A 24,047-nucleotide genomic window follows, 5' to 3' on the forward strand; every position below is an offset into this window, starting at 1 on the left:
ACTGGGGGTCTGGACTCTCGGGTCTGAGGGAGCAGAAGCTGGGGGCCTGGACTCTTGGGTCTGAGGGAGGAGGGGCTGGGGGTCTGGACACTTGAGTCTGAGGGAGGAGGGGCTGGGGACTGGACTCCCAGGTCTGAGGGAGGAGGGGCTGGGGATCTGGACTCTTGGGTCTGAGGGAGGAGGGGCTGGGGGTCTGGACTCCCAGGTCTGAGGGAGGAGGGGCTGGGGGGTCTGGACTCGCGGGTCTGTGGGAGGAAGGGTGGCGGCAGTGGGGGGGTGTGTCTGGACTCTCTGGTCTGAGGGAGAAGGGAGCTGGGCCATAAGTTCAAGGCCTCTGAACCCCCTGACCTTACAGGACCATGGCAGCTGTGGGCTTTGAAGAGTTCTCGGCACCACCAGGCTCGGAGTTGGCGCTGCCTCCACTGTTCGGCGGTCACATCTTGGAGAGCGAACTGGAGACAGAAGTGGAGTTCGTGTCTGGGGGTCTGGGCGGCTCAGGGCTCCGTGAGCGAGATGAAGAGGAAGAGGCCGCCCGTGGCCAGCATCGGCGCCAGCGGGAACTAAATCGTAGGAAGTACCAGGCGCTAGGGCGGCGCTGCCGGGAGATCGAGCAGGTAGGTGAGTGCGGAATCCCCCATTTTGGGGCCTCCTGGCCAAAATTACCCCTTCCTGGTCTCCGCCTGTCTGCGTGCCAGCCTTCCCCACCTACCGAGGGGGCACGGGGAAGAACCTGCTACCCACATCTCTCCTTGCGTTGGGTAGTTGCTGGTAATCACCGCTGCTCCCCGACTGGAGGATCTCTGCCTTCGTGTTCACGTGGCATTCTCCCAGGGTGTGCCTATCCGTGCCCCAGTTTCCTCCTCCTGTGAGGACCCGGGCCCACTTACTGACCTCATTTCACTTGATTATTCTCTACGAAGACCCTATGTCAAAAGAAGGTCGCGTTCGGAGGTACTGGGAGTTAGGACTCCACGACGTTTTGGGGGACATCATCCCACCCCTATCGGTGGTGTTGGGGCGCTGGGGACGATGGGAGGCTGGTGTCGTGTGAGCCGGAGCAGGGGTCAGGAGGCAGAGCCGGTGGAGAACAAGGACGGACATTCAAGTCCTCTTTGGATGCAGAGCGTACCAAGTTGCCTGGAGCAGGACAGAGGTTTGTGCTGACAGATGGCAGAGAGGATCATGCAGGAAGTGGGAGCAGGGCGAGTGCTTGGAGCAGGTCGGCTCCGTGTATGAAAATGTACTCCCAGAGGCTACACCCCATGGCCAGCCGCTCCTGCACACCCAGTGACAACTAGGAGGTTCGCAGGGCATAATCTGCCGCATGGTTGCATATGTGCACAGGTGTGATAGACAGTAGGGGACAAGTCGGACGTGACACAGACCAGATATTCTACCGCCGGCATGAGGCGGCTGTCGGCCCCACCCCGTCCTCAGCTCACCCCAGCCTCCTTCCCTCCTCCAGCACCCCTCTTACCTCTTCTCTCTCTGGTGACTTCCACCATAGCAGTGACATTTCATCCCTGGCATTGTGTTTACGCAGCTCCTCGGTACACGGGTGGGGACATCAGAGCAACCACGGTCACACGGGAGCGTCCACAGGACCTTTCAGGACGTCCCACTGCCCCTACCCGCCCCCACACTCCCCAAGCTGGCAGCGGGATCCTGAGCCCCATTTAACACATGGATCCTGAGCTCAACCGTTTGCTCAGATGGAGCTGGCACTGGAGTTCCTGCTCTGTCCTCCCCGTCCAGGTGGGCGGTGGCCTGATTCCTCTTTTACAAACACAGGCTCAGCAAGGGTCTAGGTGACTCACCCAAGGGCACACAGCTGGACGGGGCAGGCTGGGCTTCCAACCCAGGTCTTTCTGACCCGGAGTAGTACCCGCTCATTCGTGTCCCAGCCCGCACACCTCTCTGCTGGCCCTGACGTCGCCACCGCCTGCCTCATCTCCAGCAAGTGGGCCTACGTGGCGCCCGTCAGCACTTTCCACAGCAGAAGTCGTGCGGAAAGTCACGCGTTCAGCAAATACTGATGGGGCACCCCTGCCGCCAGGTTCTGCTCACGGCATCGGACCCTGTCCTTTGGAGCATGGGGTCTGGTGGGGGAGGCAGACAGTGAGCAGGGAAAATGGATAAGCTAGAAGGCAGTGAGGAGTTTTGTAAGGGAAACTGAGGCAGAGAGGAGTGACTGAGGGCACAAGGAGGGCAGAGGATGTTGCAGTGTAGCAGGAGGTCCCTGAGGAGGTAACCTCTGAGGCCAGACCTGAGGGAGGGAGGTATGCAGGCACGTGGGAAGGACTCCAGGACAGGGGAGGCCAGCCGGGGAGCAGCGGAGGCGAGGGAGAGGGGCAGGGAGAGAGTGGGTGCAGCAGGCCCCGGAGGCCGTGGGGCCAGCTCCCTGGGTCCCCGCTGGGGCTCAGTTCACTGCGAGAGGAAGTGAGCAGAGTCTGGGTGACTTGAGCCTTCTGTCTCCCTGCAGGTGAACGAGCGGGTCCTGAACAGGCTCCATCAGGTGCAGAGGATAACACGGCGACTTCAGCAGGAGCGGAGGTAACCCCTCACCGGCCCCCTGGGGCCCGTGCCTCTGCCCCCAGCCACTGTTCCTGCCCACTCTCAAGCTTCTTGTTGGCTTCAGTCTTCCCAGGCCTTGCGGGGAAGGGGATGAGTGAGGGCAGAGCCAGGGCGGGGAGGCAGGTCCACTCCCTTTAAATGGGGTGCGCAGCAGAACGGATCAGGACAGAGACCCTCGCATGGTGTCAGGCAGTTTGCCCTCTGCCTCTTAGCAAGCAGCAACCCTCTCTGAGCCCATTTCCCGTCTCAGCTGAGGTGGGTAATGCCACAATCTCGTGGCTACTGAGGGTTGAACAGGAGCTCAGGGGAGGGGATGAGCCCAACCAGAGCCTCCCGCCACACGCTGTGTCCCATGTCCCGTGTCTGTGGAATGTGTCCAGCAGCTCAGCCAGTTCTTCCCGGCACCCACCTGACCCACAGGAGGCACCGGCCCTCACCCACCTGCTTCCCCTGCCTCCTCTGACTCCTCGCCATTCCTCCTCGCCCCAGTACCCCAGGGCTCGGCCCTGGGTCCCTCCTGTCCACACCTCCACTGTCCAGCACGGTAGCCCCAGGTGGCGACTTAACCAGACTTCGTTAAATTTGAAATCTAACATCAGTCCAAGTAAATTTTAATTCACTGGCATGAAAGAAAGTTCCATTTCTCTGTTCATGTGCTCAGCAGCCACCAGTGGCGATTTTTACCCAAACTGAAATGAAGTGAAAACCTCCATCCCGCGGTGGCGCTCGCCACACCGTAGCTCAGTATCACATGTGACAACTGACATCGAACCCCAAATAAATTACCTCAGAAAGTCAGTTCCTCTGTGGCTCTCGCCACATGCCAGGGGCTCCATGATGGCAACAGGTGGCCAGTGGCTACTGTAGCGTGTTGCATGGGAACGGGACATTTGTGTCCTCATAGAAGGTTTTGTGTGTGCTTCCAGAAAGTCTCAGAGCACCATCGTCCTATGAATCCCGGCTGCAACTCTTTGAACTCTGTGTCCCTTTGTCAGCCACCCACTGGACAGTGGCTTCAGGTCCCCTCACACGCACGCGAAGCTAAGCCTGACCTCGCTCCCTGCTCCTGATCCGCTCCCCCTCAGAGAACAGATCCTCCCAGCTGCTTCTCTCTCTTACCTCCTCGCTTGATGCACCCTCGGAACAGACCCAGGAGGCCAGCACCCTGGGCCAAGGGACTGGGTTCCTCGCCCCACGCGAGCCGTACTTGCGCTGGCCTCCCTGACCCTCCGTAGGCTCCTGCCACATACCCTGACCGAACATTTTCCCCCAGTTGTACCACTAGCCAAGATTCTCTCCTACAGTAAAACCAGGAGAGTTTATGGAAGGGAAGGCTGGTCTTTCTAGTTCAAACTTCCGAAGTTCGGGAGCGCGTCTGCATGTGCTAAACTTCCTTTAACCGTACAGATCAGTTGGGGTGATCATGCTTTCGGAACGGTCCACCTGGAGCTCAGCCCCATGCTTCTCGGAACATGGCTCCTGGACCAGGGACCTGGGCACCTGTCACAAATCCAGGTTCCAAGGCCTCACCCCAGACCTACTGTGTCAGAAATTCAGGGGGTGGCGAGAAAGTCTTCTAAAATAAGACACGCCACTGCGTAAAAACTACATGGCCATTCCCCCAAATTTAAAAACAATTACGATTTAGCAACTCCACCTATCTGTAAACCCCCCAGAAGAGTTGAAAAAGGGGTCACTGATGTGTCTGCCCACGATCATAACAGTACTCAAGATACCCCAAAAGCAGAAACAGAGGGTCTGTCTGTGGGTGGATGGAGAATGCAGGGTGGTCCCCATGGAGGAAGACCACCCACTCTCAGAAAGGGTGCCGCACCACGAACCGCGAAGACATCGTGCTGAGTGCAGTAGGCCAGTCCCAACAGGACAAACACTGTGTGATCGCACTCTGGTGAGGGCTGACGATCGCGGAGCCTGACAGGAGAGCGGTGGCTGCTAGAGGCAGGGGCGTGGGGAGGTGTTTAAATTTGGGGAGAATGGAGAGTCATGGAGACAGATGGGGGTGACGGCTGCACAAAGTGTGAATGTGCTTAATCCACCAAGCTGGACACTTGACTATGGTGGCAAATACCCTGTTAGGTGTATCCTACCACAAATTTTTAAAAAAGGAAAGGCAAGTAGACCAAGTCACTTCTCTGTCCAGAACCCTGCGGGGAGTCCCACCTGAGTCAGAGCCAGAATTACCTACAACGGCCAACAAGGAAGGCCCTTTGTCACAGCACACATGCTACTCAGGGCCTTGGCACTGGCACTGGCTCTTCCTCCCGCCAGAAACGTTTATCTGCCACTCCCTCACCTTCTCAGTGAGGCATCCCCCATCATCTTTTGGAGGTTTCAGCCCTCTACCGGGTATCCAGTGTCTGCCTGCCTAGCTTGCTGTGTGTTGATTTGCTGATGTCCCCGAGTTCAGTAGGCACAGGGGATTTTGTGTGGTTCCCCGATGTAGCACTAGCATGGAGAACCCGTGAGCCCGTGGGACACACACCCAGTAAGAGACTGGGACACATGGGGCATGTGAAGTGCCCCGCCGGGGTGCTGGCCCCCAGGCAGCATTCAGAGCTTACAAAATCCCCGGCGTTCTTAGAAGCAGGCACAGGGGGTAAGCAGAGAAGGTAGTCCCCGCAGGAGGGCTCCGCACCCGTCTTTCTCTTGCCCTCCTGTTACTGATAAGGACAGTGGCTGACAGCAGAATGTAGGCCAAGCACTAGGAGATGCCCTTCTACCTATCCTGTCACCCAACCCCGCTCAGGGTTGTCCTGAATTGTTGACAGAGCAAGAAACAGGTGCAGAGAGGTCCTCTTGTTTGGCCCAGGGTCCCGCAGGCTGCTCAGATACTTGGCGCCCAGGTCTCAGACGTGGAAGCTCCAAATCTTCTGGGTCTGTGGGTCCAGGGAAACCTTGGCTTCAGAGCCAGGGCTGGGCTGTGGGGTGTCCCTTTCCCCACCCACCAGACGCTGAGGTTGCAACCCTGGTGGCCCCTGACACAGGTTCCTTATGAGAGTGCTGGACGCTTATGGGGATGACTACCGCGCCAGCCAGCTGACCATTGTCCTTGAGGTGAGTGGGACCTCAGGGCAGGCGGGGGGTGGAGCGGGGGAGGCAGGGGAGTGGGGGCTGGGCACCAGGACAGAGCCTTCACCTGCTGCCCCTTCTCCCCACCAGGACGAGGGCAGCCAGGGTACAGATGCCCCCACTCCTGGCAATGCTGAAAATGAGCCTCCAGAGAAAGAGGGCCTGTCCCCGCCCCGAAGGACACCTGCACCCCCAGAACCCGGCAGCCCGACCCCCGGTGAGGGGCCCAGCGGACGCAAGAGGCGGCGAGCGCCCCGGGATGGACGCCGAGCGGGAGCCGTGTTGAGTCCAGAGCTGGCCCCGGTGCAGGTGGGACCAGGGCTCCCGGGTTTGGCAACAGTGCTGTGGGGGCTGGGGACCACTGGGGAAAGGAGGTAGGGCGGGAATGGTTGGGGGTGGGTAGGGATGGAGAAAAAGCTGGAAAAAGCCAGGTGAGGGCTCTGGTGGAAAAGGAAGGAGAGAGACCTGGAGGAGGCTGCGGGGAGCAGGAAAGAGGACTAGAGCAGAGAGGGAGGGACGGTCAGAGGCCACGGGTGGAAGGGAAGGTGGAGTGCTGGGGTTTTCGCCCAGGTGCATAGAGGAAGCCTACTCACACCTGCTCCTTCTCTCCCCCAGATTAAGGTTGAGGAAGACTTTGGCTTTGAAGCAGATGAGGCCCTGGACTCCAGCTGGGTTTCTCGGGGGCCAGACAAACTGCTGCCATACCCCACCCTAGCCAGCCCTCCCTTTGACTGACCCCCACCCCCAATAAACTGACCCCCACAAACGCCTTGGCCGCCGTCTACTGTTTCCACCTGTGATCACACACAAGCTCAGATTCTGGGGTTGCTTTTCGCATTTTATTGACTACAGGGGAGGGGCCTCCTCCGTGTCACAGGGCGTGCTCACAAGTTCTTCAGCCACTCCAAGCTGGGGCCCTGGGGGTCCTGAGGGTGGCTGGGCACATCAGGCATGTTTCCATCATCCCGAACGGGCACTGTGGGGCGGGAGGGTGGGCCACTGAGACTGGTAGATCTTGGGAGGCTCATAAAGGCTATTCAAAGAGGGAAAGGGAACCCCAGGGGAGAGAGGGGACACAGAGAAGCAGGAAGATAGAGACCTAGAGGCATGGGAAAGCACAGAGAGAGACAGAATGACGAAAATCCAGAAAGGAATACAAATGTGGAATGACAACAGAAACTCAACAAAAGTGTGAAAACAGACAGGAAATGAGTTTTAAGGCACATGGACTAGATCTCAGAAGAAAAAGCCCATCCCATACTGCAGATTCTCAGACCACGGCAGAGGAAAGACCTGCCCATGACTCTTTCTCCTCTGGCAGGAGGTTACCCCCCAACCCCCACTTGGAGCCAGTCCTTGCTCCCACTCACCCGGATAGTTGTAGGGTGTGACCTGGTTGATCATGGCGGCATATTTGGTGAAGGGGCTGAAAGCCGGCAGAATTATAGCTGTGGAGAGACAGGGGTGAGGCCAGAGGAGGGGGTGGCTTTCAGGCAGGCGTGGGAGGGGAAGGGGCAGAAGCAAAACCTTGGCAAACTATAAATCAAATACATAGGAGGGGGGGAGCAGGGAGTTCCTGACCCTCCAGGAGACCCCTTGGCATTATGGGATCCCCGTTTATCAGCAGGAGAGGAGATGGGAGCCAGCAATTCAAGGACACATGGGATCTAGAGAGCACGGGGTGCGGGGAGGGGGAGCCATGGGGGTGGTCACAGTATTCAGTGCATGTGCAGAGGGGGTCAGGGAACAGAGGGTGGTGCATGAGGGGAGTGCTTTGGGAATCCTCCAGAAGAATCATGAACTGTTACAAACTGAGGAAGGGAGGGCTGTACAGGGACTAGTCGCTGGGAAATTACAGTCCGCCCAGGGTGGGAGCCAGGAGTCTGGGGGGCAGGGGTAGGGGGTAAGAGCAATGTTCAAGGCGACGCTGTCCGATAGAATCGTAAGAGCTACACCTTAGTTTTAAGCCTTCTAACAGCCACATTAAAAATAAAGTTGAAAACATCAATTTTTGAAATGATTTAAGCCGGCATACGGGAAACGTCGTTTCAACGTATGATTGAAAGAAGCGGAGATATCTTGTAGACTTGTCACCCTCTCCGCAATCCAGCGTGTCCTTTCCATGAGCGGAGTGTACCAGCTCAATTCCTAGGAGCTGCGTTTCAGGCGCTCAGCGGCCAGGGTGGCCCGTGGCTGCCAGAAGGGACAACAGCTCTCGAACCTCACCCACGGCATGTGGCCCACAGACGGGCCGCGCGGACAAGATCTGGGGCCCCGGGGGATAGGCTGGGGCCCCGGGGGATAGGCCGCGTCCCCGGCCCCAGCCCAGCCCAGCGCAGTGACAGCCTGCATCCTAGCGACCTCCCGCACCTGACTGCGCGGGCTGCCCCGATCTAGGACAGTGCCTGTCCACAGAACCGCGAAGGGATTTTCACAGCACACGGCTTCCCCGGCGCCACCGCCACCCCACGAGCTCCCCACCGAGCGTGGAGGGGACGAGGGTGAAAGGCGGGGAGCATCTGGACACTTGTTTTTGTCGCTCAGGCGGTTTCGGTGCACAGCGGGGTTGAGAACCTCTCCTTGGGGAGTCGGGTTGGTGTACCCAGGGTGGGAAGGAGCGGGCTGGTGAAGGGGTCATAATATTCGGGATGGGGTGGGCAAGAGGTCGTCGTGGGGGGGGGGGCACACGAGGGGGCCACGGAACGTGGATGGAACGCTAGTGGGGAGCGACGGGGCCTTGGGGCACGGTGGGGGCGATGCACGCTCACGCACCGAGGCCCCCGATGGTGAAGGAAGCGACCAGCACCGGCTCCTTGGCCCAGGCATCCTTGAGGAAAGTGGCGAGTCCTGGAGGGGCGGGGGAAGATGGTCACCCCAGCAGGGGACGCCTCCTCTGACCTCTAACCCTCCCGCGCCGCCCCCGCCCTGGAGAAGCCCTCTCGTGACCTCGGCGTCCCCCTCCGGCCAGGACCCCACCGCCTCCACGGAGGTTCCGCCGTGCCCCAGTCCCGGCACTACCGGGGCTCCCGGAACCACCGGACCCCGCGCGCCCGCGGCCGCCCTCACTTACTCCCGGCCATCTTGGTCGCAGCGTCGGCGGCAGCCGCGAGCCAGCGCGCGGAGCACTCTGGGAATTGTAGTTCCTGCACCAGAGTCTTCCCTCTCCGAGTCTGCGCGAAAGCCCCGGCACCGAACTACGGTCCCGGGCGGGGGCGAGGGCGCGAAGCACTCTGGGAGTTGTGGTCCCCACGCGCCAGCCTCATCCCGCTGAGTCTGCGCGTGCGCACTGGCGCAGAACAGCTGTCAGGAGCTGTAGCGGAAACGCTGGCGGCGCTGCAGAATTAAACGCCGACCTGTCTCCTCACCTAGGAGTCCAGCCTGAGGTGTGCTCCATCCAAGCCACGGCCCATCCAAGGCGGAATGCAACAGTCTTCATTTTAGAGTTTACTCACGAAGGCCCGTTTCACAGACGGAGAAACGGAGGCCGGGAGAGGACAGATGACACTATCATTTGCGGTCGCAGCTCGACATCAGTTCGTCCTGGAACCTTTCACTTTCGTCCCAGAGGGTTAGGGGTCGTCTGTGGATCCTCTCAGCGCCACCTGTGACCTCTAGGGTAGCTCACTTTTTTTTTTTTTGTAACCCAGCTGGTCCGCCTGTCTTTAATTCAGACTGGGAGCTGCGCTAGGGCATTAATAGGGTCTGACGCCTCTCTGTGCCCCCAAAGTAGCGCCGCACAGGGTCTGGTACATAATACGTGCTAGTTTCTAGTCTCTCTCTCTTTTTTTTAAGCTTAATTGGTGAACACAACTGGTTATGACTGCCCCTTCTCCCAGGTTTTTCCGCAGCACCATGGGGCTGTGACACAGTCTCCCAGAGGCCCCCACTTCCCTCCTCCCTTCCTTAAACAGAGCTCTGGCTTTGGCTCTCAGACATTGCATTTCCTGAGAAGAGAGAGGACACAGCTGAGCCCTGGCTCCTGCTTCTGCTCCAGCCAAGATCTGCCCGCCATGGCTCTGGTGCTGATCCTCCAGCTCCTGACCCTCTGTGAGCCACTGCCCTCTTCTCCCTGGGTCTCGGGCTGGTTGGGGTGCAAAGAGACAGGCTCTGGGGACCTGGGCACCCTGAATAGGGAGGGGGAAAGGAAGAGGGCTACTGACTCCCCTGGGGCAGGTGCACCATGGTCAGGCAGCACAATCTGAAGGTTTGGAATTCTAGACCGGAATAAGGGGATAGGACCTAGATCCTTGGGTCCTATCAAGGAAGGACACGGGGGTCCTGAATTCCTGTTCCTGGACAAGGAGAGTGGGGGCAGCATTTTCTGGGTGTTGAGTCAGGAGGGTGCTAACTCCTGGGGATAGCAAGTAGAGTTCGAGATTTCAGAGCAGGAAGAGATGGAGCCAGAACACCTGGGTCTCTGGGAAAAGGGGGAGCTGGTGACCCAGACTCCTGATGCCCAGGGAGAAGACACTGTGGACTCCAATTATTGCCTCCTGGAAAAGGGGGATTCCAGAGCTCTGAACACTGGGTGTAGAGGCAAGAGGGGGCTGGGGCCAGACTTCAGGCTTCTCAAGTAGGTGGGGATTACGAGCCTTGAGTTAGAGCAACTGAGAGAGGACATATGGGTTAGATTCCTGTTTCCCAGAGGAAGGATTTAGATTCCTGAGTTTGCAGCGAGGTAGGACTGGGAGAAGCCTAGCTCTCTGAAAAGACTCAACCCCTCCACCTTCTATAGGGCCTCTGTGTCATGGAGACGTCACTCCAGCTGGTGAGTAATATCGCCCATCCACTCACCTGCAAGCTGCTAGAAGCCCATTTCCAGTTACTCACATTTTATTTTGGTGCTCAGCCTCACCTCAGGTTTCCATATTTCCCTCCCTCTCCTCTCTTCTTTCATCTTTTCCCTCCCTCCCCTCCTTCCTTTCTTTCCTTCTTATCTTCCTTTAGTGACCAGCATAGGTGGGTAGAGAAGACCATGAACTTTGGAGCTAAAGAGACCTAAGCTGGAACCCCACTTTCGCCAAGTTATTCATTTACAACTTTGAATGAACCACTGCGTGCTACTCAGTTTCCTTCTCTGTGAAATGGGCTGTTGTGAGGATTTAATAAAACCACCCACGTGTACGGGGCACCGGGCTGGCTCAGTCTGTGCAGCATGTGACTCTTGATCTTGGGGTTGTGAGTTTGAGCCCCATGTTGAGTGTAGAGATTACTTAAAAAGTAAAGGTATTTAATGAATTTTTAAAAATCACATGTGTAAAACCCTTGACTCAAAGCTTGGCACAGTGTGGGGCTCAAGAAATAGGACCTCTGGCAATGCCAATTATTCACCCATTTGGAAGCCCATTTCCACCAGAGTAGGATCATTCACCCAGAAAGAGCCTTGAGTTTCTTTCCAGGTCTTCTGACTGGTGAGATCTCTGTCTCTCAAACCTCCCCACTACAACACAACTTCAAATAAAAATCTCCTGGAAAACCACTGATACCTTAGCTATCAATTTATTTTATTTTTAAAAATATTTTATTTATTTGTTTGACAGACAGAGATCACAAGTAGGCAGAGAAGCAGGCGGGGGGTGGGGTGGGGGAAGCAGACTCCCCACTGAGCAAAGAGCCCGATGCAGGACTTGATCCCAGGATCCAAGGATCATGACCTGAGCCAAAGGCAGAGGCTTTAACCCACTGAGCCACTCAGGTGCCCCAGCTATCAATTTATTTTAAATTATTATTTTTAAATGCTAAAGCTAACATATATTCATGGTTTAGAATATGATTCCCAAAGGACATATAACCTCCCTCTTCCCCTTCCTCATCTTCCTTAAATAAGCTCTGAATCCTTACAAGAAATTTCCATGTATTCAGACGCATACATATATTTATATACTCCCTTGTTTTCTTGCCAAGACAAAATGATATTTCATGACACATTGTTCTGCACATTTTCCACTTTACAATCTCTCTTGGAGATGGGGCCATATCGTTATAATTAACTGCATGGTTTTTTTTAAAAAAGATTTTTATTTATTTATTTGACAGATAGAGATCACAAGGAGGCAGAGAGGCAGGCAGAGAGAGAGGAGGAAGCAGGCTCTCTACTGAGCAGAGAGCCCCATGCTGGGCTCAATCCCAGGACCCTGGGATCATGACCTGAGCAGAAGGCAGAGGCTTTAACCCACTGAGCCACCTAGGTGCCCATAACTGCATGCTTTTAACAGCTACGGATCATTTGCCACTGTGTAGCTAGGGTCTAGTTGGCCCTCTTCATGCATAGTTAGGTTGTTTCCAGTGTCCTTCCCCAGCCCCACCCCAGTCAGCACCTCAGTGAGTACTCCAGTGTGAGCTTTCTGTGCTGGTGTATGTACCATTGTCTAGCATGAAACGGTGGAATCATGAGGGTATGCCCTTCGTGTATTTAGACAGAAAGGAATAAACCGCTTTCTCAAAAGGTACACTCAAGTGTACCTACATACCTGTTTCACCGTGTCTTCACCCAAATAGAATATAAATCATTATTTTAAGTTTTGACAACCTGGTAGGCAAAAAAAAACCCTGTTGTTTTAATTTTTTTAAATGATTGCTAGTAACATTAAACAACTTCCCCCCCTCCCCATGTGTTTTCTATTGGACTTCCTCTTCTGTGCCCTGCCTGATTCATGTGTTTTGTCCAATTTTCAACTCGGCTGGGTTTGCGATTTCTTTCTATACTCTTAATCTATGTGATGAATGAGTCCTTTCTGCCTGTGATGTTGCTTGCCATCTAGCTCCATTTGTCTATTCTCCTACACAACTTGAAAATTTCGCAGTCATCAAATTAACCTTGTCTCTTCTGAATCTTTTGTTTTATATTTTAAGATCGCTTTCTCCATCCCCAGGAAAAATGCATTTTCCTATATGTTCCTCTAATACTTTTACAGTAAAATAAAACAATATAGGTCTTTAATTAACCTGGAATTGGTTTTGGGGAATTTGGTCTGAAATTGGTCTGCGGTAGGGCTATACCTTCTTTTTTATTTTATTTTTTTCTCATATAGATAGCAAGTTTTGGCAACTACTGAAATATGTTGACTATGTCACAAATAGTCTGAAGAGCATTTAAAATTACAGATTTCTGGGACCCGATCCCTTAACACTATGTTTCAAAACCATGGAGTAAAGCTCGGCAGTTGCCCAGCTACGCTCATTTGCAGCGAGGGCTGCCAATCCCTGACTGGGGTCCACCATCTCCCCTATTTTAGAAGCAGGAAACTAAGGATGAGAAAGAGGAAGGGGCTGCCCCAGGTGATTCTCTTCCCACCCCATCTTCTCAGGCTCCCAGGAAGCCCAGGGACGCAGCAGCCCTGTTAATTCAGTCCCCCCAGCCTTATCCCTCAAGCCATCGCTGGGGGCTCAGCCTGCGGCAATTGTAACCCCTGGGGTCAATGTGACCTTGAGGTGCCGGGCACCTCAACCTGCCTGGAGGTTTGCACTCTTCAAGTCTGGGTACATCACCCCTGTGCTGTACCGGGATGTGTCCATGGAGCTGGCAGAGTTCTTCCTGGAGGAGGTGACCCCAGCCCAGGGGGGCAGTTACCACTGCTGCTACAGGAATCCAGGCTGGAATCTGGGTGTCTGGTCTCACCCCAGTGATACGTTGGAACTGCTGGTCACAGGTGAGGTCCTGGCAAGGGTGGGGGCGGTGGGAAGAAGGGACTTTGGGGTGTGATGAGGGAGGGAGAAGGAGGGACGGAGAAATACAGGGAGAGATATAGTGAAAGAGACATACGGAGACAGACTTGTACTGACCCAGAGCAACAAGATCTATGAGGGAGAGAGAGAGAACTGGAGAAAGGGGTGATCCTTAACCAGGGGACTGTGCTCCCCAGGTGACCTTTCTGGCAATATCTGGGGACACTGTTTGGTTGTCACTACCACCAGAGATGCTGCAAAATATCCAACAATGCACAGGACAGTCCCCATCCCCACCCCCTACAACAAAGAATTATCCAGATTTGAGCGCTGAGGTTAGGAAGCCTTGGGAGAAATCCAGAACACCAGAAGAAGCAATTCCAGAGGCTGCCTCTGAGATCCAGGGTAGTGAAACACACAGGACCGGACACAGGAAGAGAATTTTGGTGAGGCTTAGGCCAAGAGAGAAAAGGGGACATCGAGGGAGAGAGAGACAGAGCCGCAGAGAAAGGTGCACTTGGGGACAAGACACACAGGGAGCCAGGGACAAGGATGCAAAGGGCACAGACACCGACAGGGAGGCAGAGACACTGGTAGACACTGGCAGAGATAAAGAGAGACACGATGTGGGGGAGGTAGTGCAGAGTGAGGTACAGGTTAGGGGGCCGGTGACGCGACTGAGGGAGAGAGGGCAGGCGGGAGGGCATGAGGAGGGAGGTGGAGGACAGGGCGGGGGAGGAGGGGCGGGAGCGAAGAGGGGCGAAGGTCCCGCGGCGCAGGGCCACGCCAGCGCTCGTCCCGGTCCATGCCCCTCGCAGACCAGCTACCGCCCCCGTCGCTGGTGGCGCTGCCCGGGCCGGTGGTGGCGCCCGGAGCCAACGTGAGCCTGCGCTGCGCGGGCCGCCTGCGGGGCATGAGCTTCGCCCTGTACCGCGCGGGCGAGGCGGCGCCGCTGCAGTACCGCGACTCTACCGAGTCCTGGGCCGACTTTCCGCTGCCCGGCGCCCGCGCGCCCGGCACCTACAGCTGCTACTACCACACGCCGTCCTCCCCGTACGTGCTGTCGCTGCGCAGCGAGCCGCTGGTCATCCGCGCCGACCACGGTGAGAGCGGCGCGCCCCGGCCCGGCCCGGCCCCTGCTCCGCAGCCCGGGGGTCCAAGCCCCCAGCCTCTCTCCCTGCTTCCCAACCTGGGGGTCAGGACCCTACCCCCTCCTCCCCAAATCCAGGAGTCCAGGACCCCTGACCCTATCCACTACAACTTTGAGACTGGGAGCTGTGTCCCCAGTCTCACCCTGGAGGCTGGAGACCGAGAGGGTGGGGCCCGGACGGTGGGTTCCGGAGCCAAGCCTCTCTCCCTTGCTGTCCTGCAGGCTCAGGCTCCTTGGACTACACACAGGGCAACCTCCTCCGTCTGGGGCTGGCCGGCCTGGTGCTCATCTCTCTGGGCACACTGATTATTCTTGACTGGCGCAGCCAGAACCATGCCCCAGGTGTCAGGCCCTGAGCCCCAGAGGACTGGATACAGATGGCTGCAGTGTGAGAAGACCTCCCAGAGGCCAGGATTCCTGGGGTTGGACCGGCCCTCCCAAGAGCTCCACAGTCCCCCTGGCTGTGTCCAGCTTCTGGGTCATAATAAGCTTCCTACAGTGTGTTCTAGCTCCCTTCTGGGTCATTCCTCTAGTAGGTCAGTGGAAGGCTCTATCCGGCTTCCTGGACACAAGGGTTCAATTCCCAGTGCCAGCCACCGCTCACTCACTGGATTATTAAGAAAGAGACCTTTCCCAAGTCTCATTTGCACTGATTGTAAAATGGGCTCACTGGTAATACCCACTTCTTAATCTTGTTGTAGGATAAAGTGGGCAATACAAGCAAAGCCCTTGAAAGTGACTGGCCCGTAGTAAATGCTCAATAAATGTTAGCTATCCTGTATCTGCGGTTTCATCTGGGCTGGAATGAACTTAGCTTTTTTTCTCCCCCTCCAGTGCACATGAAAAGCTGATCCTTTAAGAAATTCACTGCCACTTCCTTCATGACATCATTGCAAACCTCTTCCAAACCCCTTCTCAGACATTCCCCAAAGGTAGACCGAGATCAGATCAAGGACAACTTCTTCCCTATTTAAAGCTTCATTTGCATGCAGTGCAGGCTGGTTTGCTGAAGCTGTCATTATGATTAAGTGGAGTCCATTGTCAAGGCAACAGCAAGGGCAGTGTGTGCCCTAGAGCTCTGACCTAGACACTTACACCTGATGCCTAGCCTGCTTCCCACGGCTTTTGGTGGCCTCCACAGTTGTAAAGATAATGCAGACCCTTCCCCCTTGCATCCTGTTTGCTCTCCCCTCCTGCCTCTCTCTCTGGAAGGCCTGACTACATTCAGTTTCTCCAGAGTTTATTAATTTAACTTCTGTTTTAATCTTGGTAGCTCAGATGCCTTTATCACCCTCATACACACATTTTCTGTCTCTAAGCACCTCTTACTGCTCCTTTCTTGCTTTATACGTAATTTTGATGGAGCACACATCCTCTTCTGTTACTAAATTTTCCACCGTCCTCTCCTCCTCTCCCCACTTTATGAAGGAGAGGATGCCTTCCATTTTTTGGAAAGTCCCTCCAGGGGGATGGAATAGCCTTGAGCAATCTACAGACCCTCCTGATTTTTTATCTCTGAAAGAGGAGGGGAAGTATCTACAATGTTGGTTGGAGATAACCAAACAAGATAACTTCTCCCCAACATGTCAGAGAGAGATCAGAAGAGCTCAGGTCAGCAGTTTTAACCTATCCTGCCCACCGCCCTTTTGGGGAGACACGAGCAGGAAGCAATGCTTACATCACAGCCCTGTACACAGATCCATTTACATCTATGAACTAGAGTTCGAGTTCTATGAAGCCATATTAACATATTATTTTATTATAATCCACTTTACTAAAAATGCTGATCACGATTCCCTTCACTGATGGAGCAGCTCCCTAACACCCACGATGAGACACGATTTGAGGAAATTGAGCAATATTTGTTGGTGTTCTTTGGTTACAGAAACTGATCTCTGGACTTGTGTAAAGACTGGGAAATTCAAAATACAGCTAAACAGCATAAAACGGTGCTGTTTCAACACCCAGTTCTCCTGGTGGCTGAGATTTGGGTACTGCAATTAAGCAGAACTGAAATTTGAAGTCAGATTAGCTGCCTGGGTCCACTGACTTGCTGAAGGGATGGGAGGAGAGACTGGAAGCAGGATTCTCTGGGTCCGTACTGAGTCCTGATGCGGGACTCCTGCGAAGCATATCCTGGGCTATCTCCCCGTGGACTGGATGTGCATGTGGGAAATCAAGGGGGAAGCAGGGACCCAGTGTCACAGGAGGGACCCAGACCTGGATGGGGCTGCAAAGGCATCAAATCCAGGTTCCTCGTTCTACAGATGGGCAGTGGCGGCATGGAAGGGTCGCACGAAGCCCCCGACAGTCACACGGGAAGTCAGTAGCCCATGAGGGAGGCTCCCCATAAGCTCCTACTTCAGCTCCCTGCATCCGTTCATTCTCCAGTTCCTTTGCCATCCAACCACTCCCCCCACTCACTGTCATCCACTGATTCTCATCCTTGTGTCTTTCTGTCCTACCCAACCATTCATCCCCTTTCCTCTTGCTCTTTTTAAGATTTTATTCATTTATTTGACAGAGAAAGAGACACAGCCAAGAGAGGGGAACACCAGCAGGGGGAGTGGGAAGGGCAGAAGCAGGCTCCCAACAGAGCAGGCAGCCTGATGGATGGACGCATGGGCCGGGCTCAATCCCAGGACCCTGGGATCATGACCTGAGCCAGAAGGCAGCCGCTTATCGACTAAGCCCCGCAGGCGCCCCTCCTCTTGCTCTTATATGAATATATACCCTTCCTTTTGCCCTTACGTATCATCCATTCATTCTTACATTCATTCATTCCTCCCTTTATTAATCAGTTTGTCAATTTATGAATCCACTGACCTATTTATACTTATTCAGTATCCATCAACCAACCTATGCATTTATTTATCCAACAAGCCTGAAGATTTCTTCTTCAGTGGGCAGAGGGGGAGGGGAAGTTGGAAAACTTAGTAACAACAGAAGAGGATGTGTGCTCCACCGAATATAGGCATAAATCAGGAAAGCAACACATGAGTGTTGAGTGGTGAGAAGTGTTCTGAGGTGGAAAATGTGTGTATGAAGATGAGAAAGGAATCAAGGCTAACCAGATGAAAAATATAATATTATTGACAGATAATATTGATAGAATATTATTTTTATTTTTAAAGATTTATTTATTTAAATATCTTATTCATTTGTTTGAGAGAGAGAAGCAGCACACGTAGTGGGGGGAGCTGCACAGGGAGAGGGAGAAGCAGGCCTCCCGCTGAGCAGGGAGCCCAATATGGAGCTCCATCCCAGAACCCTGGGATTATGACCTGAGCCCAAGGCAGACGCTTAACCAACTGAGCCACCCAGGAGTCCCTATTCATTTATTTTAGAGAGAGAGAGAGAGAGCACATGAGAGCATGGTGATGGGCAGAGGAAGAGGGAGAGAAAATCCTCAAACAGACTCCCCACTGGGCATGGAGACTGACATGGGGTTTCATCCCAGGACCCTGAGATCACAGCCTGAGCAGAAACCAAGAGTCGGCTGCCCCACCTGCTGAGCCACCCAGGTGCCCCGGTCACTTCCACTTTTGAAAGAGGAAGAGAAAGGGGAATATTATCACATTTAACTATTGCAAAGCAATTTACTGTTCTTGAGGCAGTGGTTCCTCTTTTTCTTTCTTTTTTTTTTTTTTTAAGATTTATTTATTTTAGAGAGGGGGAGGGGCAGGGAGAGAGGGAGAGAATCTCAAGCAGACTCCCACTGAACGCGGAGAGCCCCATGTGGGGCTTGATCCCACAACAACCCTGAGATCCCAACCTGAGCCGGAACCAAGAGTCGGATGCCTTCCTGACCGCACCAACCAGGTGCCCCCAGGCCGTGATTCCTTTATTTGTTACCCACAAATGCTCATCACTCCCAGGATGCTCATAAGGCCCTTGTGACAGACCTGCTACCAGCTCTCCTTTCTATGTGCTCACACCTGTGCCAGCACGCCCCTCCTTCTGGTCTCAGACTGGATGCTTCTCCACTGCAGACTGCTACTGGGCCCAAGTGTGTTCCCACAGAGCCCTATCGGACCCGAACTGAATATCTGCACTGTATTCAGATCCTCTCTCTCCCAGACCGAGACCACAGCTACTCCCAAGAGGGACCAGGTGTGTCCGGGGCCTCGCAGTGTGGCCCGCGGAGCTCAGCATGCTGCAGGTGACCCGAGGGAGCTCCATACCTTTGGCCTTGTGCCTTGGGCAGAGTGAGGTCCCCCACCACCCTCACCCAGATGTCCCAATTCCTGGAACCTGGGAAAATGTTGTAGTGGCCAAAGGGCCCTCACAGGTGTGATGAAATACAGCATCATGAGGTGGCGGTGGGAGTGGGGTTATCCCAGATTATTTAGGTCCCGTGCAGCCACAAGGGTCCTTATTTGTAAGAGGGAAGGGATCCGAGTCAGGGAAGCGATGTAGACACGGAAGCAGAGGTCAGCATGATGCAGGATCACGAGCCAAGGAACGCGGGCTCCTCCAAATCTGGAAAAGTCAATGAAGTGGATTCTGCCCTAGAGCCTCCAGAAGGAATGCAGCCTCTCAACCCATTTCGGACTTCTGACCTCCAGAACGCAAGGATAAAAAATTTATGTTTAGGCCACTACTTTGTGACCCTCTGTCACGACAGTAAGAGCAAAACTAATACTGTCAGCTTCAAGGGAACCTCTTTCCTCTTCCCACAAACCCAGGCATGTTCGCCCTTAGGATTTTCATTTCTGTCCCCAACCCTGTTTGTCCCCCCAAGTTCCCACTCATCTACTTGCACACATCTGTTGAATGCTCACCACGGGCGGCATGCTGTGTTGGCGGCAGGTGCAAGCCTGAAGCTCAGGGGGAGAAGCTTTAACCGAATTGCGGTGTGTACCGTATTGTTTAGGGAGCACCTCAAGTGGCTGTAAAAAACGGATCCCCTCCAAGGAAAAAACTATGTGATTTTATTTCTCGGGGCACCTGGGTGGCTCAGTTAGCTTTGTGCCTTCGGCTCGGGTCATGATTCCGGGGTCCTGGGATCAAGCCCTACATTGGGCTCCCTGCTCGGCAGGGAGCCTGCTTCTCCTGTGCCTGCCTCTCCCCCTGCTTGTGCTCCCTCTCTCTGTCAAGTAAATAAATAAAAAATCTTTAAAAACATTTATTTCTCTCTCACTTAACAGTATGCTGTTGAAACAGCCTAGGGCCATTATAACAGCTCTGCTTTTGTCGACATGTGGCTTTCCTACATGGTTCTGAGCCAGCATGAAGGGAGGAAGAGAGAGAGAGAGAGAAAGAGAGAAATCACATGGTCATTTTTAAAGAGTGGGACCCCGGATTTGAACATGTGTCTTCTGCTCTCATCCCATTGGCCAGAACTCAGTTCCACGGCCAGGTCTAGCTGCAAAAGTGGCTGGGTTCCAGTGTGTGCCCTTCTAAAAATGGGGGGCTCCTGCTACTTAAAGGAAGAAGAAGGGGCACCAGGGTGGCTCAGTGGGTTAAGCCTCTGCCTTCGGCCCAGGTCATGATCTCAGGGTCCTGGGATCGAGCTCCGCATCGGGCTCTCTGCTGGGCGGGGAGCCTGCTTCCCCTCCTCTCTCTGCCTGTTGCTCTGCCTACTTGTGATCTCTCCCTCTGTCAAATAAATAAATAAAATCTTTAAAAAAAAAAAAAAAGGAAGAAGGAAACTTGGGTTCTAGGAACCTGTGAGCCATCTCCATCAGTACAGCTATAGCAAAAAAGAAGAGGGAGATTTGAAAGCCTGTCTTCAAGGATCTGATCTCATCTCGGAGATCTCGGATGGCTTTGCTGAAATGCAGAGGTGAGATCTGAACGTTGAGCAGACTTCACTATAGGTGAAGGTGCTGGAAGCCCAGCAGGTGCAGAGGCCCCCTGCGGAGGAGGGATGGCGATGGGGAGCGGTGGGGAGGGGAAGCAGTGTGCTACTGCCACCTTGTGGTCACATCTTTTCCCCGGAAATCCCTGAACGCCCTAACAGGCGCTTCAGGGGACTGTAGCCATCCTCCTCTATTCTGGCTGGACACTGAGTTGTGACTGGCAGCGACCCCTGTCGCTTCCGAGCTGGAGCGTGTCACCGTAAGGGCTCCCTCCTCCCCACTCCGTGCTCTCTCTTCTCCTGGACACAGTGACCAGCAATGTTGGAGATGGCGGCTGCTCCACTGGTCTGCATGCCTGAGGGACCAGGATGAACCGCGGCCCCAGCCACGAGTTTCTACGACAGTCTCCCTGCCCCACCAGACTCCAGGCACTCCTCCCAGGAGCCCATTGAATACCACCATCTTTTTGTCCACTTGTCTCAGTCAACTCGGGCTTTTAAAAAATGCCATTCACTGGGTGGCTGGAACAACAGAAACTTACTTCTCACTGTTCTGGAGGCTGGGATGTCTGAGACCAGAGTGCCAGCATGGTTCTTGTGAAAGCCCTCTCCCTGGCTGGCAGTGGTCTCTTGTATTCTCACAAGGCAGGGAGAGAGAGGGAGAGGGAGGGGGGGCGAGGACGGAGAGAAAGAGATCCAGGGTTTCTCTCATGTCTCTTCTTTTAAGTAGGACACTAATCCCAACCATAGGATCTCCACCCCCATAATGTCATCTAAACCTAATCACCTCCCAAAGGTCCCACCTCTTAATACCAGCACACTGGGGGCTAGGGGCTTGATCACAAGAATTTGGGGGAGAACCCGACATTTAGCCGGTAACAGCATCCGTCTGGAGATCCGGTATCCCCTGCTTATTTTTAAAGAATTATGGAAAGTTCAGGCCGTGGGAAGGGGGTGGGGAGGCTCTTCTATGGGATCCTGGAAACCCTTCCCATGTCCGCAGAGTCAGACGCTGGCCCTGCAGCTACTCCGAGTCTGGGCACAGTGCCTTGGGATCCTCCTGGAACATGAGAAGACGAGAGGCTAGTGGGAGCCTCTGGGAGGCTGGGAGCCCGTGTCCCACTCACCTTACTTCCCCCGGGAAACTTTCGCCACAAGCCTTCGAGGTGCTTCTCAAGTTCCAGTGAGCTGAGGCGCTTTCTGCCCTTTCCCCTCAGACGAGAAGCAGTAGATAAGCACACTTAACCACAGTCTAGATTGCGCTTTTGTGATTCAGTGGCCTTTGTTTCTGGTTCCTGGCACAGAGCTCCTAAACCCCTTACTTCCTCAGTGACGGGAGCATATTTTGTGCAAAGGAGGCCACTCTTGATGAGCCTCTAGGTACCTTGGGGATGGGGGCGGTCGTCAGAAAGGCCAGCCATGCAACTAGAAACTTGGAAACTTTAGCACCAGCCCCATTTCTGGGGAGAGGGGGAAAGGCTGGATATTGAGTGAGTCACTCAATGGCCAATAATTTAATCAATCATGCCTCTGTAATGGAATAATGTAATGTGATAAAGATTATTTAAGAAATCTGGTTAGGAACACCTGGATGGCTCAGTTGATTAAGCATCTGACTCTTGATCTCAGGGCAGTGAGATCCCCGTGTTGGACTCCATGCTGGGTATGGAGCCTGCTTGAAATTAGTCAGTCAGTCTGGTTAAAGTATGAAGGTGAAAGCTTTGCCCAAAGTATCACTTTTGTTCCCTGATGCAAGTAGGAGAATGATGCAAATATTCATTCATGACTTTTTACTAAACTCTTCTCTGTTGAAATAAATCTATGCACAGAAGTGATATTTAAACAAGAGTCTTATAAGAGTCTCAAGACTTTAAAAATTGTCACCACATCTGTTGAAAATCACCTTCAAAGAAACGCCTGTCATTATAGTTGGTTTCTCTCCTTGATAATCCATTACCTTGTTGATTTTTCTGTGTCACTAAATGGAGAGACAAGTAAGCCCTGTCAAGACAATTGTCTCAGGGGCATGGCGCTTGTCTCCCAAAGGAATGGTATGAAAATCATAAAAACCTATGATGTGCTTGATTTCTTATTTTCACAAAGAGATTGAAAATGTTGTCTTATTTAAATTAGCATATCTATCAAATACAGTTTGTAGACTTGTAGTTTTCAGATTTGAATCCTGATTTTTAAAAGAAAACTGACAAAAAGAGTGTATTTGAGATGATTGAGGACATTTGGATCCTGGCGGGACATTAGAAGGTATCAAGGAAGGACTGTTAGTTTTCCTGGAATGATACTGCTTTGGTGGTTACATATTTTTTTTTAAAGATTCTCATCTGAAAAAGATAGCTGTGTACTGAAAAATTGGGGGATTAAAAAGATGAGTTCACAAGAGAAGTCACTCAGTAAAATTTAACTATTACTTTATAGCTACTATATATTACTTCTTTGTCTGATTGCTGTGGCTAGGACTTCTAGCACAATGTTGAGTGCAAGTGGTGGGAATGGACATCACATATATATATGTACGTGTGTGTATATGCGTGTGTATATGTTTGTGTGTTTATACACATACACATATATATGTACATACTATATATAGCTCCTGACTATTATTTAAAGTTATTTTTTAGTATGGTTGACACTACTGTTTTCAGGTGCACAACAGAGTGACATGGCTTCTCTCTTTGTTACGCTGTGCTCACCACACGTGTAGCTGCCATCCGTCTCCACGCAGCACTAGCACAGTATCAGGGATACATTCCCTGTGCTCTCCCTTTTATTCCTGTGACTCATTCATTCTGTGGCTGGAAGCTGAATCTCCCTTTCCCCTTCACCCATTTTGCCCATCCCTACCCCCTCCCTTTCTTTCTGGAGACCATCCACTTGTTTTCTGTGTTATTAGGTTTGATTCTGCTTTCTGTTTATCCACTTGTTTTTTAGTTGGATTTCACATATGAATGAAATCATACAGTATTTGTCTTTCTCAGTCTGACCTACTTCACTTAGCATAATACCCTCTAGGTCCATCCATGTTGTTGCAAATGACAAGATCTCACCCTTTTTATGGCTGCATAATATTCGTGTGTGTGTGCATGTGTGTGACTTCTTTATCCATTCATCTATTGATGGACAGTTAGGTTGCTTCCACATCTTGACTGCTGAAAATAACGCTGCAATAAACATAAGGGTGTATATGTCTCTTCGAATTAGATTTTTCATTTTCTTGCATAAACATCCAGTTGTGGAATTATTGGATCATAATGTATTTCTATTTTTAATTTTTTTAGGACCCTCCATACTGTGGCTGCACCAGTTTGCATTCCCACCAACAGTGCAAGAAGGCTCTCTTTTCTCTACCCTTGTCAATACTTTTATATCTTGTTTCATTACAAACATTTTTTTAAATTGTAACCATTCAGACAGATACCTCATCATGATTTTGGTTTGCATTTCCCTACTGATGTTGATGCTGCTCATCTTTTCATGTGTTGGTTGGCCACTGGTATGTCTTCTTTTAATTGGATTGTTTGTGTTTTTTCTGATGTTGGGTTGTATAAGTTCTTCATATACTTTGAGTATTAACTTCTTATCAGATATACCATTTGCAAATATTTTCTCCCATTTAGTAGGTTGCCTTTCTGTCTTGTTGATGGTTTCCTTTGCTGTGCAAAAACTCTGTTTTGATGTAGTCTCAATAGTTTATTTTAACCTTTTTCCTTTCACCTTAGGAGACATATCTAGAAAGATGTTGCTATAACT

At 52.8% G+C, this 24,047-nt stretch overlaps 4 protein-coding genes across 6 annotated transcripts in view; 2 read left to right on the plus strand and 2 right to left on the minus strand.

The window, feature by feature from the left end:
• Positions 1-6,431, plus strand: part of TFPT (TCF3 fusion partner) — a 7,356-nt gene extending 925 nt beyond the window's left edge. The window contains exons 2-6 of the mRNA XM_059381812.1: positions 356-614; positions 2,483-2,553; positions 5,580-5,649; positions 5,755-5,973; positions 6,280-6,431. Coding sequence (XP_059237795.1) covers positions 356-614; positions 2,483-2,553; positions 5,580-5,649; positions 5,755-5,973; positions 6,280-6,399 — 739 coding nt within the window. The 3' untranslated portion in view covers positions 6,400-6,431. The remainder of the gene's footprint in view (positions 1-355; positions 615-2,482; positions 2,554-5,579; positions 5,650-5,754; positions 5,974-6,279) is intronic.
• A 50-nt stretch (positions 6,432-6,481) lies between these two features.
• NDUFA3 (NADH:ubiquinone oxidoreductase subunit A3) lies at positions 6,482-8,839 on the minus strand. Its single transcript, XM_059381813.1, has 4 exons — positions 8,735-8,839; positions 8,437-8,511; positions 7,035-7,112; positions 6,482-6,640 (listed from the first exon to the last, which is right to left on the minus strand). Exons 1-4 carry the CDS (start codon positions 8,742-8,744, stop codon positions 6,549-6,551), a joined length of 255 nt encoding a protein of 84 aa, XP_059237796.1. The 5' UTR covers positions 8,745-8,839; the 3' UTR covers positions 6,482-6,548.
• A 90-nt stretch (positions 8,840-8,929) lies between these two features.
• Positions 8,930-15,254, plus strand: OSCAR (osteoclast associated Ig-like receptor). The gene is made up of 6 exons (XM_059381807.1): positions 8,930-9,280; positions 9,576-9,711; positions 10,400-10,432; positions 12,972-13,313; positions 14,148-14,432; positions 14,702-15,254. Exons 2-6 carry the CDS (start codon positions 9,675-9,677, stop codon positions 14,833-14,835), a joined length of 831 nt encoding a protein of 276 aa, XP_059237790.1. The 5' UTR covers positions 8,930-9,280; positions 9,576-9,674; the 3' UTR covers positions 14,836-15,254.
• Positions 13,267-24,047, minus strand: part of LOC132005059 (uncharacterized) — a 63,930-nt gene continuing 53,149 nt past the window's right edge. For all 3 annotated transcript variants that reach the window (XR_009400710.1, XR_009400711.1, XM_059381811.1), the window contains exon 8: positions 13,267-13,353. The gene's annotated coding sequence lies outside the window, so the exon portion shown is untranslated. The remainder of the gene's footprint in view (positions 13,354-24,047) is intronic.

Source organism: Mustela nigripes, chromosome 17 (assembly GCF_022355385.1).
Source record: "Mustela nigripes isolate SB6536 chromosome 17, MUSNIG.SB6536, whole genome shotgun sequence".
NCBI classification, from domain to species: Eukaryota; Metazoa; Chordata; class Mammalia; order Carnivora; family Mustelidae; genus Mustela; species Mustela nigripes.